The sequence below is a fragment of the Centrocercus urophasianus genome, unplaced genomic scaffold, assembly GCF_019232065.1.
Source record: "Centrocercus urophasianus isolate 14NV4802_14NV808 unplaced genomic scaffold, USGS_Curo_1.0 seq_11, whole genome shotgun sequence".
Lineage (NCBI taxonomy): Eukaryota > Metazoa > Chordata > Aves > Galliformes > Phasianidae > Centrocercus > Centrocercus urophasianus.
In genome coordinates, this window is record NW_024884253.1 from 24,866,903 (window position 1) to 24,882,515 (window position 15,613).

Sequence of the window (15,613 nt, forward strand, 5' to 3'; positions counted from 1 at the left end):
CCAATAAACAAAAGGATCTTTCAGAGTGAATCTCAAATGTGTGCTAGCAGATAACTCTCCCATGTTTCTACTTTCTGTCCTGTTTCTCTACCTGATTTTCCTGGGGATTATTTCTTCAGTTTTGGTTGCAAAGCTCTTACAATGAAGATGGATAAAACATTATGAGCAATTCAAGATTTGTGCTGCTGAGGACTGTCATGATGCAATATTTATCCTCATTTCCCTTCCCATTACTACATGTTAGAAAATGAACTGAACACCTTGCTTGTGTTAGATTTATGTTTTTCATATAAGCATAATTACTTATCTCCTAAAAATGCAGGCAGAACATCTTACTTGCTATTCACAAAATTTCTACAAATTCTTTTGTAGTTCAAGAGCTTAAATGCTAAGATTATAAGGTCATAAAAGAGGAGTAGAAGCATGTTAGAGAGTTAATAAGGCTAAACGTAATGGAGATTCAAATAAATTTGTGAGGAAGGAAACTCAATCAGGGAACAATGGCAAAGTAATGAATTCAGACGTAGTGTCCAATAGGCCTGAATTCAAGACCCTGCCAATGGGAAAGCATATAACTAAAGAAGAAAAGTGGGGAGGGGAAATAAGAGAAATTCCCTCCTATAAAGGATTTCCTTTGTCAAAATAATTGAAAGTTAAGAACCTTGTGACATCTGCTCAACAAAGTATCTGCAGTACTTCTGACTTTTGAGATTCCCATTTTCATGTTTATCTACAGGAATTCAAGTGAAAAGTCACTAATTACTTACTGAACCTGTTTCAGAGACAGCAGATACAGGAAGATCTGAGACAGATCTCAGAAAGATCAGCCACAGTGGCACAATGTATATATACTTCCAGCAAGTAACTACTTTGGTGTTAAACAAGATGCTAAAATATTATTTAGAATACCACAAAAACTTCCACATCTTCAACTAGTTACTGAGGACATCTTTGCACCCAAACAAGAAGTAGATCTCAATATAAATAAATAAATAAATAAAAATTCAGATATGTATTTGAGTACATAATATGTTTTGATTTGATGTTTAAGCTCATCTTTGACTTTGCATTTAAGGTTTAAGACTACAGCAGTAGTTTCTGTTTGGGATAACTAAAAGTTTCTAGCAATTCTGAGCACATACACACACTGTATTTTTAATATTATTGGTTACACACCTACACTGCAAAAATCTACTTTCTAGACTATTTTATTCATTTTTGTTTCTTCATATTTTAGTCCCTACTACATACCCACAGTATAAGAACCAAAGCAGCAATGAATTATGACCCAAGTAAGCTTGAATATATCAAATGAAAATTCTTCATATCCATAATGCCCAAGAATTTCTCTATTATATTACTGTCTCAGAAAATAAATGATCAGCTGCTAATTTCTGGGACATAAGCTACCACCCAGTTACAGAATAGTACAAACCTCATTTTAGATCATATAACCCCATTTCTGGCAGCCCTTGTAGGGAATTAAACTGTGATTTCTCTGTACACACATTAAGACAAAACACAATAACAGTGTTAAAATCAAGCCCACATACCCTGCTGGTAAAGGTTCTGAGCCAGCACTAACAGTCTGCTGTCTTACAGGCTCTCCTGATGCACTTGAGGCTGAGGAGGATTCCCTTGGTTTTGCTGCATCTGCTGCTGTACTGTTTGTGGTATTAGGCTGAGCACAGTCTGTAGTAGTTGAAGCTTCTAGTCCAGCAGACACAACGGATAGCGTAGAAGTGTGGCTTTCAGAACAGCTAGCTGCTTCTTCTGTTGATTGAGGTTCTGCTGTAGTGTTAGTGCAATCTGTAGACATGGGAGCTTCTGAACCTACCATAGCTTCAGAGACAGAAGAATTACCAGTTTCTGGTCCAGAGGAAGATGTCTCACCATTAACTGAAAAATAGGAAATTAGAAAATTTGCATATCAGTCTCCAAAGAGTTGAACTTTTTGGTCATATTTTGGAGTAAACTACATTAAATATACTCCTTTTTTGATTCAAAAAAAATTTGCCATAAGTAACACTTTTGCCTAAGATGACAAAAAGTCACAGCACAACAGCTTCAGTTAAAGCTGTAATTAAAACTTACAGTCTGCAAGCCATTCTCTACACTTCCATGTGAGGTTATTTCTTAGTTTCTGCATACCTTGCTCAATACAACATTTACCTTATTCCTTAGATTAGCAAAAAGTAAACACTTCACTTCCCAAGAAACAGTACTGCCTTACTTGAGAACTTGCACCAACTTCAAAAAAATATCTTGATTAACATGGCAGGAAAGAAAAGTATTGTGAGCCAATTAACTACACGAAATGCAGAAATAAAGAGGCAGCTCTTAGAGATTTTTTTTTTTTTTTTTTTTTACCCTTTTAGGAGTTGAGATACAAAATTCTACAATAAAGCAAATGTCATCTTGTGTATCATTAAAAAATCACCCCAGCATCCCTAACAAGATCAACATGTGCTAAAAAATTGCATTTTACTAACTGTTGTGAGCTAATTCTGATAGACAGCTAAGCACCACACAACCACTCACTCACTTCCACCCACGGCGTGACTAGGGAAGAGAAAACAAAAAGTAAAAGCAAGAAAACTTGTGTGCCAAGATAAAAGAAATATTTAGTACGAAAAGAATTAGAAGATGACAAAAACAGTGAAATAAAACAAGTGGATGTGAAGGCAATCATTCACCACCTCCCATGGATAGAATGATAGCAATCCAATTCCCATGCAGAAAGATGACTAACCACCCCAAACTTTCTCCTCTCCCTTTTTATTGCTGAGCAAGACATTGTATGACAAAGAACATCTCTTTGGTTGGTTCAGGTTATCTGCCTGGATGCTTCCACTCCCAACCTCTCCAGCACTCCCAATCTGTTCATCAGCTAAGAAGAGGCTGAATGAGAAACACATAAGGACTTCATGTTGTGAAGAAACACTTCAGCAACATTTAAAGCACAACTGTGATATCAGCATGATTTTGCTCATAAATCTGAAACACAGTATCATACAAACTACTATGAAGAAAATTAACTCCATCCCAGCAGATCCAGTCTACTAATGCAACTGATACAGACTAAAAATTTACGAAAATTATAATAGAATCAAAGTAAATTTTTTTATTCATGCAAGCATAATCTCATAGAAGGTTTAAAGCAGACAGATTTGAGAGGAAAAATGGGCTAAGAAGGCTTTAGTATTCTCAAGACCATTTGGCTGGCAATTCATCGATACCAGTCATAGCCATGGAATTGCTTGAGTTGGAAAGCACCCTTAATGGTCACCCAGTCCAACTCCCCTGCAATAAACAGGGACACCTACAGCTAGATCAGGTTGCTCAGAACCCCATCCAGCCTGACTTTTAGTGTCTCCAGGAATGGGGCACATCTTTAGTGAACTGTTCCTGTGCCTCACCACCCTTACTGCAAAAATCATTTTCCTTATACCCAATCTACATTTCCACTCTTTTAGTTTGAAACCATTCCCCACTGTCTTGTCACAACACACCCTGCTATAGTCTGTCTTCTTCATCTGCAGATCTTAGCAGAATAGTATCTCAGCATAAGATCTTGCCTCAAACCAGTGAAATCAGGTACAGTAGTCAATATGACCCCATTAAAAGTCAAGGACATTGTGTGAAGTAGTGAAATATCATTCACAGCTTTCATTTTCTGAATCCCTAGTCAACACCAACCAGTGACAATTATATTTAAGCCTGCCAGTTTATACCTCTTTTAGAGTTCTAAATCTTTTTCTTCAAGATAAAATACCATATGCAACACACACTTCAAGTTGTTTTCTAACTGACAGCACATTATAAGCTTCCAATTCTAAGAACTGAGGCCAAAATACTAAGATTTCTCTACACTCGCAATCTTATTGATAGAAACGTGCAAAATTTAACTCTAGCCTAGTGCCTATAAAATGGTGTTTCATCATTTTAAAGAGTTCATTTCTTTTAATCCTGTACAGTACTCTTACAAATAAAAAAAAAAATCAAGACTACTTACTACTTGCAATAGCTGTAATGTCAACATTTGCCGGCTTTCTCAGAAAGCAAAAACAGACACTGGCAAATTGTAAATCTCATCTTCCTTTTAAAAACACATGCACAAATCAAAAAAAAAAACAAGCAAACAAAAAAAACCACCACAATTAAGCAGTAATCACTAATATATTCAAAATAGCAACTCAGTTTCTTTAAGGAATTATCACTAGGCCACATATATTTGCTTACAATGCATACTGACAAGCATGATTGTAGAAGCAGTAGGAGGTGTGTAAGGTCTGTAAAAGGCACTGATTCATGAACACAGCTATTCCAGGCTAATATATCACTACTTCCAGCTCACATAAAACAGATTAACTACAACAAGATATATCAAGAATTCATAATATTTAAACAACATGTAAAGCATGAGATTAAAAAAAAAAATCATTAGTACAGACAATCTGATCAGTTTTCTTTAAATGTCTGCTTTAGCTACAGTAACAACTTTATCAAAATAGAAAAAAGCCAGCTTAACTTTCAACTTTCATTTAAAAAAGTAATTTCAACTCATCCACATAAAACAATCAATGGAATGACAGAATTAAGTAAGGATCAGAATAACTGACAAATCATCAGCTCTTTTAGTAAGATGATCTCCAAAACAGATACGTAAAACGTTGCCCAAGGAGGTTGTGGATGCCCCATCCCTGGATGCATTCGAGGCCAGGCTGGATGTGGCTCTGGGCAGCCTGGTCTGGTGGTTGACGACCCTGCACATAGCAGGGGGGTTGAAACTACGTGATCATTATGGTCCTTTTCAACCCAGGCAATTCTGTGATGCTACGATGATTCTATGACACACTAGCTGATTTCCTCACCAATTAGATTTAAAACAGCAGTTCCAGCAACATCATAAAAAAATCACAATTCTGCTAAGTAAAGAGGAAAAAAAAAAGAAACCATGTGATCAACAAATGCTGAAGACTCATTTTATGTTTTTCCTAAAAATAAAAATGCCTCCACTAACCAATACAGTAGTTTAAAACTGTCTCAATCCAAGTTCAGTGATGATTTCATCAATATTACTGTTTGAACAAATCAATTACTACTGCAATTACTCTATCCAAATTCCAATTTAAAACAGATCTCTTAGCAATTGAAGAAAAAGAGAATAGTGCTTAAATAATATATATGCCCTTTGGCCTTCAACTGAAAAGAGAGAGGAATCAAATTCAAGTTGTCTAAAAAGAGATACAGTTCACAGAGGCCTAATTTAATTACTACCATTTAAAGTTTATCATTGTTTCTGCCATCTTGCCACCATTCCGATATTTTCCACTCTATTGAAGGAAGCTTAACTGTCTCTGTTCTCCTGTTTCTTAACAGCCTGTGTATTTCTATTTAGGAGTATCTTTTTCCTCCGCTGTCACTGCAATCTCACTCAGTCAGCTAAGGCAAGTGCTTTAAAAATATAGTCATGATCAGATACAAAGCTTTGCCTGAAGAACAAAAATAAATACCTGCTTTTCAATTCTTTTACTGTACCATATGCTTCCCCTAATTAGGATAAGTACCAAAGTTTTTGTGTTTAAGAGAAGTGTGAAATTTGCTATTTTGCCAATATCTGTTTTAAAACAGCATAGCTTTTCAAAAAACAGAAACCAAAATGTGTCTACATTTTAACTCTAGGCACAGCAGTTCCTAACAGCACTAAGCAGCAGATTTATCCAATAGCAAAAGAAGCCTAACTGGAGTTATTCAAATGAATTATATGAAAGAAATCTCAGTCTTTCCCCCAACAATCAGTTATGTTGTTTGGTAATCTGGGACAGAGAAGGAAGTTCTGGATATTTTACTTCTTACTTCATCCAATATGAGAATTCACAAGCAAGTATGACAGTTAGTACACTTAATAATGGATCTACTACAGAAAAAATAATGGAGTGGAAATACAAGATTATAAATTAAAGCCCAGAGACATTCCTTTCAATATTTCTTGAAATCTAATTTTAAAAAGTGCAGAAAAAGTGATTCAGTTTCAGATTAATTTTGATTAGACAAAAAGCTTTAACATAAACGTTCTTATAATTCTCCCATTCCTACCAGTGCTGTTGACAAGCTCAGCTCCGAGTGGTTTTGGTACAGGTGTATTTTTGGGTCTGGCTGCAACATGTATAGGAGATGGTGAGTTGTTTCCATTAACAGCTTCGATACAGAATGCATTCTGTACTACAGAGTCTGAAGGTACTTGATTGTCATTCCCATTAGAAACATCACAAGCAGACCTTGGTAAAAATAAAAATAAAAATAAAAACCCATCAGCTTATATTAGTACAAACACATTTAATAGTTATGCACAGAACTGAAATCCTACACTATAGCATACAAAAGAAATACACAAAGAACATAAGTAAATTCACAATAGTTTATACATTTGCAGCCTAGATAGCAGTCAAGTCAAGACAAAAACAATTACAGAACAAGGCATAAATCCTGAAGAACTTCAGAACACTTAGAAAAGATTTCCCATTTCAACTGTGGCTTTACTTTATGAGATATTAGAGAGTTGAGTGGGAGCAACTGATGCATACATCTTCCAAAAATGCCTTAGGGACCATCCCAAAGCACCACCTGTGAGTATAACTCTTTCTCTCACTGCATGAGGAACAAAGAAAATAATCACATGCATAAGGATAAATGCAGTCCTGTCACTCAAATGTATAGTGACTGTACATTTATTCACACTATCTTTTAAGTAAAAAACTTAAATTGTTTGCATTGACTGCAAGACAACTGGCAGACCATTGATCTGAACACTGGCCTACTCAACTCACTAGTGGTTGAGAAGTCAAAGAGCCTCCTATTTCCCTGTATGCAGTCCATGAGCTGGTAAAAAGATGGTGGCTTCAAGAACAAAGCTTGAAATTGATCTCCAAGTCTTTTTCTTACCATGTTAGGTTGAAGCTGACAAACTCTTTGGCTCAGCATTCTGAATACTACCTCCTAAACATAGTACAAGTCTGTTCAACAACTTCCTGATCTCAACCTTAAAAAAAGGAACTGGGTGAGAAGGAAGTCATTTAGGCTTTTTTCTTTTTCCTTCCATTCAGATGCTACATTGCAAAAAGTTGGTGGACATGAACAGAAACTGCTTGTAAGACACCAGAAGAGAAAACAAATGAACAAAGTATACAAAACCATCCTGTGCCACTCTCATCTGCAGGATTTCATAAAAAATTCAAGCCGTTTGAAATCTATTTTCAGAGGGATACACATTAAAAAGGTAGTCATGCACTAATGGAAAGCAGGTTTTAACAGGAGAGGAAAACCAGAATTGTAAATTTAATTATTGCCAAGCTGAATTATGTCATTGTTAAGCAAACTATATTTCTAAAACCTATGGTAAAATAATTAAGAGTTTGATAGATAACATTTTTGGGTCTGGCTGCAACATGTGTAGGAGATGGTGAGTTGTTTCTATTAACAGCTTCGATACAGAATGCATTCTGTACTTTAGAAACAAAAAAAATGTCAACTGATAAAAACTGATGTACTTTACACATAGTCTAAAAAACAAAAATAAATTCCAACCTTGATGCACTTCTTGCAGAAGCATCTCTGTTTTCATGCACAGCCTCTCCATTTTGCTGAACTTCTACTGAACAGTAAAAACAAACAACAAAAAACAAATCAATACAAATATTCTACTAAATCTGTCTGAAGTATTAATCAAAATATTGACTGAATTGTTTCAACTTACTGGTTGCTGGTGAACTGAGATTTGTAAGAGATTCTTGTTCAACAACCAAACCATCTAACACGACTGTCAGTTCGCCTGTTTGCACCATGCCACTCTTGTTTTCCAAAGATAATTTCAACTGTTCTTTCACCTTTTCCACTATATATGAAGTTGGGATGGGTAGGGGAAGAGGAGAGAAGGAATAAAGGAAAGATTAAATATTAAGCAATATTGAAAAAACACTGCCAACAAAAAAAAGATACATTTGCACAAAAAATATATCTGTACAAAATGTCACACCCAGATGACTTGAATAACATAGAAATCACTAAGGAGCTATGAAACTCAGACCAGCTGTGCATAAATGCATAGTTTAATGTAAAAATAAATAGCTTATTTATACAGTATGCTCCAGGTATACAAAAGGATCCATATAATTTCAGTACTGCATTGTAAATGACTTCCCAGGTTTATTACTTCCACTAAGCCCTTTTGAAATCATGCACTACTTACATAACACAAGAAGGCTTAAAGTTAAACAACTTGTGAATGACACATCCAAATACTATATGTGACAAATCATGGGGAACCTTATTCTACAACCTAAGTTTATGCTTATTTCGCTTACCACCTTCCAAAAGTAATTCTAAGACACAGTAGAAAAGCACATCACTTTGAGGAAAGAATAAATACAAAAACTGCACAGTCTTTCCTTTTTGTTTTTTCTGTTTTTTTATTTTTTTAACTTTAGTAAGTGCATTTTCATAGACTCCAACTCCCAGGATTAAACATTAACAGAAAATATCTCAAGTAACCAAAAATTAAATGAGAAAATATTTTCACCAAAAAACCTTGTTTTGAGTTTAAAAAAAAAAAACAAAAAAAAAAAAACACATTAATGAGGCAGTAGAATAATTCAATATAACTGATAAGAAATGCACAGATGTATAGACAGAGACACATAATCCAGAGTTTAAACATGCTGTGGATGTTGCATAACTCTCTCTAAATGAACCATTACTAGTTCAGCATTTAAAACTACATGTCAGACAACTAAACAAAGTAAGCTCTGAGTTCACATTAATCAGGTTAAAATGGTTAAGGCCTTTTAGTATTTGTGGTCTCAGATTAAAGGATTATTTTTTCAAGATGTAACAGCCTGTATCCCTCAATCTGATAGAATTTCAAGCCAAAGTTAAAGCTCACTGTGTAACTTGTACATCCATGCGCTAAGCCAGCACTTCCATATGTTTTCTGTTCTTAACAAACATCAGAAATGAATAGGAAACATAAGAACAGAGAATGCTAGCATCAGTTATTGCCACAAATGCCCAAGACGTTACTGAGATCCTAAGAGTCATTTTGAAAAGAAGACTGAACTCTATACTGTCAGGCAGCAAATCTTAGTAAACACCCACTGTGACTCTACAGATGGATTTCGCAGTACTGTAAACTGCTGGAGTAAGCACAAAGCTGCCAAATCTACTACAGAATTATTGGTCTAGAGAGAAAGGAGGGGGAGGAGAAACTAGCCTACCACAGAGCTGTTAAACTAGCATATTCATGAACTGCAACGGTGATTTGTTCACTCTCTGTTACTTTAAAAGGTTACCTTCCAAAATCAGACCAATGGTTTTACTCCAATTGAGCCTGCAAAACAGCTGAGAGGGGTGTGGGCAGCAATACAAGGCTAGTGGCATTTAGTAGGAGAAAGTAACAGCACTAATTCTGAAATTTCTGCATTTAGACTTCCCCTTCATATCTTCAATAAAGAGCCTTTCAACTCCTGTATTTCAATCAATAACTGAGTGACCAGATTAATCTTTCACTATTACTATTATTACTTTCAGTAATTCAGTGTGTGCTGGACTGTTGACACACCAAAATCAGAAGCAGAGCAGGTAAATTAACTTTGGTGCAACGTACAGCTAACACAGCCAACCATACCCTGAAAGAATCTGCCAAGTTGTTGGGTGCACAACTCCTGGATCTCCAGTAATAAAATCTTAACTTTTGTTGGGTTTTTTTTTTTTTTTTGCTATTATTATTACAATACAGTTTCTGATATAGGCAAAACATAAAATTTCACACATGAAAAACACACAGGAAGTTTTACAATTACTTTTCATCCTGACATTTCAGGATTATTTTTATAGTATTAGACTTTGTTATTTATTTATTTTAAAAATAAGCAAATTTTCTGCTTAACTACAGAATCCCATGCAGAATCTTCATCATACTGCTGAAGAAATTCCACTGGATTTTGGATTCTGTTTCAATTTTCTCAAAGAATCAGAAAAATGAAGCATTTGCGAAACTATCTTTTCTTCCACCTCTCTAAACTGAGCTTTCAAGTTGGTGTATCAAACTTGTGCAAAATACTGGTTTAGCTGGAATTCTACTGCCACTCTGGAGTGGAATTTAAAGTGTGGATTCACCATCTTCTTGTATTCACAAAAAAAGTTTAAAAAGCAAAGTAAAGAAGACCTGTTTTAATTCTATTAAAGACAACAAATGTTAGAAGTAACATAGAATACCACAATCATTCATGTTCTAAAAAGAAGTTCTCAATTGATTCTTGTATCAGTGCTTTCTACTGCTCTCTGGACAGTTAAGTTATGAGAGAAAAATATTTATTCAAAGAAGAAAAACAAACAATGTAAAAAAATACGTTAGATTTTTTTTGTTGTTGTTTTAAAAACAAGATTAAAACAGATCTTCTAGCAAATTACATACTAGTTTGCCACAAAACATTTTATTTAATTACTACTGCTTTTACTTAGTAGTGACTTGGACCCTGGTATTTGCTTCAAAATCATACATCTCATTATTACGTTTCAATTGTTCTCAATAGCACAGTTAGACATGTCCAGGAGAGACAAGTAAAGACATCAACTGAAAATCAGTTGTAATTACACATATAGTTAGTAGTTTGTTTGCCAGTTTTGATATAAAGATTAGTTATAACAATTCTACTTAAAATATCCTTCAGGATAACTTACATTTTCTATTGTGTATTTCCAAAGCTTGTTTCAAGTCTACAGTGGCTCTTCCTAATAAAGCATCTGCTTTTAAAGTGTGATGGCTCCACACTCTAAATTCCAGCGTAGTCTGTGGAGTCACATTCCTGCATATAAAATACATTTTTAAATATATATATATACAGATTTAAACGTCTTCATTTTTCTAACTTGGAGTGTTTGACCTTAATTCATTTTCTCATATTTATTGTATTTCTTGATACTAATTACGTGAAAAAAGGTTTTCATAATGTGAAGGGCAATTTTTAATTAATAAAGCACTGTAAACACTGCAATATCTATACTTGAGATCAAGCTTAAAGTACATTACTAGAAGTAGCATAAGGAATTTGGGGAGTATCAGAATAACCTAAACTAAGCTCAACTCTCAATTATATAACAGCATATCTCATTTCTGAAATATATATTTTCCTTATTCCTCACTATTCTAGAATTCTAAATACATTCTAACACAATTTCAAGCGAATAAAAAGATGGTAAGTAAAAGCAGTTTGTCTGTCACTGGGAAGAAAAACACCATGCATTAGAAAAAGAAACGAAAATACAACCAATCAGCTACTTGCAAACAGGAACCCACACCACAGCTGTCAGCTTGCCATGAAAGTGCTGATAAAACATTACTTATGAATCCACAAATATATATAAAACCATAATGCAAAAAAATCAGAGGGGAAAAAAATCCAATAGTGAAATTATAGTGGAAACAGAAGGGAAGCCCCAATTACAGTAATATTATTACAAACTTTAGCAATGATCTCCCCCCTGCTCAAGAAGGAAAGTTAAGAACCTATGTTAGGTCCTGGAAAGTAAGTCTCATAGAACAGTTTCCATTACAACAAGAGTGCTCCTGGCTGTGAAAAACAGAACAGAATCCCTGTACTGCAAGAAGTCCAAGGTCACATACCTGCCAGCACTACAAAAGTGAAGGTATATCAGCATTGCTAAAAATAATGCTAAAAACTGTCCCCAAGCCCCATCATTAGAGCTAACTCTATAGGCACTTTAACACATTAGACAGCATGGATCATTTTTGCAGAAATTTATAAGGAAGAATATTTTTGTGTTTTGAATAGGCTGCCTTCTAATGGAAATCTTATTACAAGATCAGATTTAAAAATAAAATAAAATACACACAGAATACACTGCTGGTGCTCTTGCAGAACCCCCCCTTCAGGTCAGGGGAATTTGGTAAATTTGGTAAATTATTAAATTCCTTATCCCAAGGAAGACTGGTCAACTGAATCAATAACACCATTCCAACAGACTTAGGAAAAGTGGACCAGAATACCTTATCTGTAAGTAACACATCCTAGGTAATATTGATGATGGAATGTCTGTCTGGCTGTACTATGTACAAATTACTTCACTTCTAACAAGTCACCAAATCCTGCCAAATCAAGCCTGTCTCCTCAACAGCAGCTCTGGTCTCTGTGGTAGCTCAGTACTTGTGCTAGTTATAACTCCTGGAAATCATTGTTAGGTCCAAGACTATACCATTCAGTTTTGCAATACTGCAGAGGGTTAAATAAGCTCTACTAAACCTAAAACACAAAGAATATTGACACAGGAACCACTCTACCTGGTTCGCCACAGATCTGCAGTTACCAAATAATAGTGTTATCAAGTAAATGACTCCCCAAAACTAGGTATGCAGTGCCACTCCCCATTCTCCAGAACCAAACCAGGTTCTTGTAACTAACAAAGCTGGCTATCGCACACAGGTAGGTCAGATACCGTAATGTGTACAGCACTCAGTGCCTTCTGAAAGTAGCTGTGATGTTACCAGACCCAGTGTTGTTCATGCAATAATGCTTTCTAGCCAATTACACTGTGCAAGATTTGCCAGTTCTTCACAGAGTCGTATTCAGGTATTTCTGCACCTATTGTACAGTAAACCAAATTAAGCCATTATCACATTAAGCAACTTGAATATTAGGAAAAGTTACACGGCCACTTTATAGCAACTTGTTTTGTAATCACATCCCCTCATTAGGAAGTTTAAAGGAAATGTGACCTTCCTCGTAGCCTACTCAACAAGTTGTGAATTCCTTCCTTTCAAAGTTGAGAATGACATAATTACAACTACTAAGATCTTCTAGAGGGGAATTTTAAACATGAGATGTCCACAGTGCAAATAAGTATTAAGGGCATACTGTGAACAGCAACTGTACACAGAACGCTCTCCTCCAAAAAAAAAATGTATAAATACACACACATACATACACATATATATTATTCTCATAACATCACGAACACTGAGAAAGAATTTTCATTAAACATCACCTTATGTCTGCACATAGTCAGCAAAAGCCAGAAAAAGTCATGTATGCAGCCAAGTTCAATAAATATTTGCCTACAATGGCAGGCCAATAAATAGTACCAAATAATCAAAATAAAAGTAAAGAAATAAGTCTACTTACACTGTCAGCTGTTCATCCCACTTTGGATTTGAAGAACTACTTGATTTTGCTGTTTTCTTGATTTCTCCATCTGCAGTTAATTCAGTGTAGAAAGTTGTTCCAAACCAATTCTTTTTCCGTTTCAGTTTGGCACTAGAAACTAATAAAATGCATTGCTTTATCTTCAGCACCGCACTTAGTGAAAACGAGAAAAAGTACCGTACTAGAAAAAGTGTACGGAACAGAGCACAGCAATGTTGTTCCTCATCCACTCCTACTTCTGCTGAACAGAAAGAGGTCAATCCCAGAATGGTACCTTTCATTTTCAAGAACTACTTTGTCAGGTAGTTCAAACAAAGCATATTGAGTTCGCTTCACTGTGTAATGGCAGGATGGGTAAGACAGCACAACAATTATTTTATTAAAAAAAAAATATGAAAATCATACAGTCTATTAGATTTTCTCACAATTCTTTCTCATCCAACTATTCTCTTGAACAGTAGCTAAGTATGAAACCCCTGAGAGATTATCAGACATTTTTTGTTTTGATGTTGATTTTTTTTTTTTAACAGAAGCTTCGTTATTTCAAATTATGCATATTTACAAAGGTACATGCAACTTAAGCCTATTTCAAAATTTCACTGCTACAAATGTTTCACTGCTATGTATGTTTCACTGCAAAACCCGAATGCAGAGCTTCATCTCTTCACCTGTACCACCTGTGTGATTAACTTCTGGTTTAACACATCACTGAAAGTAAGAAATCAGCTCTCAAATTTCCCCTATTTAAAGAATTTTGCAGATGAACTTCAGGCTTCAGCTAAATCTTCAACAATTAGAAACAGCAACTGACCAAAAAAGTTCAATTTTTTTTTATTCTCCATCCAAATCTCTGGTGAGATCCTCAGTGTTCCTGAATACAAACCTATTCTTTTGTTTCCTCACCCAGCTGACAATGTTACTGTAACAACCAACAGCAGCCTAGCTGCCAACATTTCAAATGGTACTTCAGGCACCTGCTCCAGAAAAGATGGTTGGACTCACAGCAATATGTACCTGCTGGCTACGCTTTCTTTCTTAAGCCTCCCCTATGTCTCTGAGATTGCTTTCCGATAATTAACCCTTCAGAGAACCAAGCCAAAAAATCAGACAGGTTTCTGTCCATTTCAGTCTTTGAACCAGATCTCCTCAAGTCAGAGAAGTTTCAGTGCCAGGAAAACACAAGAGTACTTATAGAGCAAAACAGAATGGGACATCAGAATGATAATTTCTGCATATGTGCCCTGAAGTTACAGGCTGTTTATTCACCTCAGTTTCTTACAGTTGTTCATACACTATTCATACACTACGCTATCAGTTATAGTTGATTCTGACAATTCATCATTCTATCTTTATACACAGTTTATTAGTTGTCCCACAAAGGATTCCTCATTTAATTTAACAAAATATCCACTTTGGGGGCAGCCCAACAATGCATTTTTTCCTCAGATAACCCAGTCACCTTTCTACAACCCAACATGATGCATCTTTCTTTGCATATAACTTTTTCAGAGACATAGCATCTTACTGACTTTTTTCCCAAGTTTTGCTCATGATAGACTTAAATGCATTCCCGATCATATATTTTTTTCTTACTTCAGGGTTCCCAGATTCTTTCTGGATCCCTGGAAAAGTTCAGATTACGTATTATCAGTGGTAATATATACATGCATACATATGTATATGAAGGCTTTTTATTGAATGGCCAGCAGATTTTGCAATCCCTTTCAGTTTTCCCACAGATTTTCCACAACACTGCACGCATTTTTACTTGCAGTTCCCCATAATTGCCAATATTTCTTGTATAATTTCAGTAATAGGTGTTTCTCTGTACAGATCATATGGCATTAATTACTTATTCTCTAGCACAATTCCTGTCACTACTGCTGTATTGCATCTCCATGCTTTTCTCATTTGAAGTGATCATTAAACTGTCATCCACCTCATTTCAACATTTCTACCTAGCTTCAATTCATTTATGTATGTTACAGCTATGCTCTTAATTGTAACCTTCCAGTGAATTAAAATGCCTATTATACTGATCTGTTTTTCAGATCTGCTTCAGCTTTCTTTTTTTAGAATATTCCCCCTAAAAACCAGTGACACAAATTATCACTACTTGCCTGTCACTTGCATCTGTAACCTTCCATTACGGTTGTTACTTGTATCAGTTCTTGGAGAGGCTGTGGCCATGTCAGAAGTTTAGGCTTTAGCCTAAATTAAAAAAAAAAAAAAAAAAAAAAAAAAAAAAAAAAAAAAAAAAAGAAGAAAGAAAAAGAAAGTAAGAAAGAAAAAAGGAGACAGTTTATTAAAACATGCAATTAATTAGCAAGACACCAAGCATCACTTTGGCACGACAACTCGGTTTTTCATAATACTAGTTTAAAAAAAAAAAAAAA

The 15,613-nt window shown here is 35.2% G+C and overlaps 1 protein-coding gene across 4 annotated transcripts in view; it reads right to left on the bottom strand.

Moving 5' to 3' along the window:
• The window catches only part of WWP1 (WW domain containing E3 ubiquitin protein ligase 1), a 61,673-nt gene that overhangs the window by 22,772 nt on the left and 23,288 nt on the right, over positions 1–15,613 (bottom strand). For 2 of the 4 annotated variants that reach the window (XM_042836659.1, XM_042836669.1), the window contains exons 2-8: positions 15,338–15,428; positions 13,197–13,335; positions 10,738–10,862; positions 7,757–7,894; positions 7,588–7,654; positions 6,100–6,281; positions 1,554–1,899 (exon numbers count right to left, since the gene is read on the bottom strand). In XM_042836659.1, coding sequence (XP_042692593.1) covers positions 1,554–1,899; positions 6,100–6,281; positions 7,588–7,654; positions 7,757–7,894; positions 10,738–10,862; positions 13,197–13,335; positions 15,338–15,407 — 1,067 coding nt within the window. In that variant the 5' untranslated portion in view covers positions 15,408–15,428. Of the gene's footprint in view, positions 1–1,553; positions 1,900–6,099; positions 6,282–7,587; positions 7,655–7,756; positions 7,895–10,737; positions 10,863–13,196; positions 13,336–15,337; positions 15,429–15,613 lie in introns of those variants that run through there. The other 2 variants (XM_042836678.1, XM_042836686.1) reach the window with 2 other exon arrangements.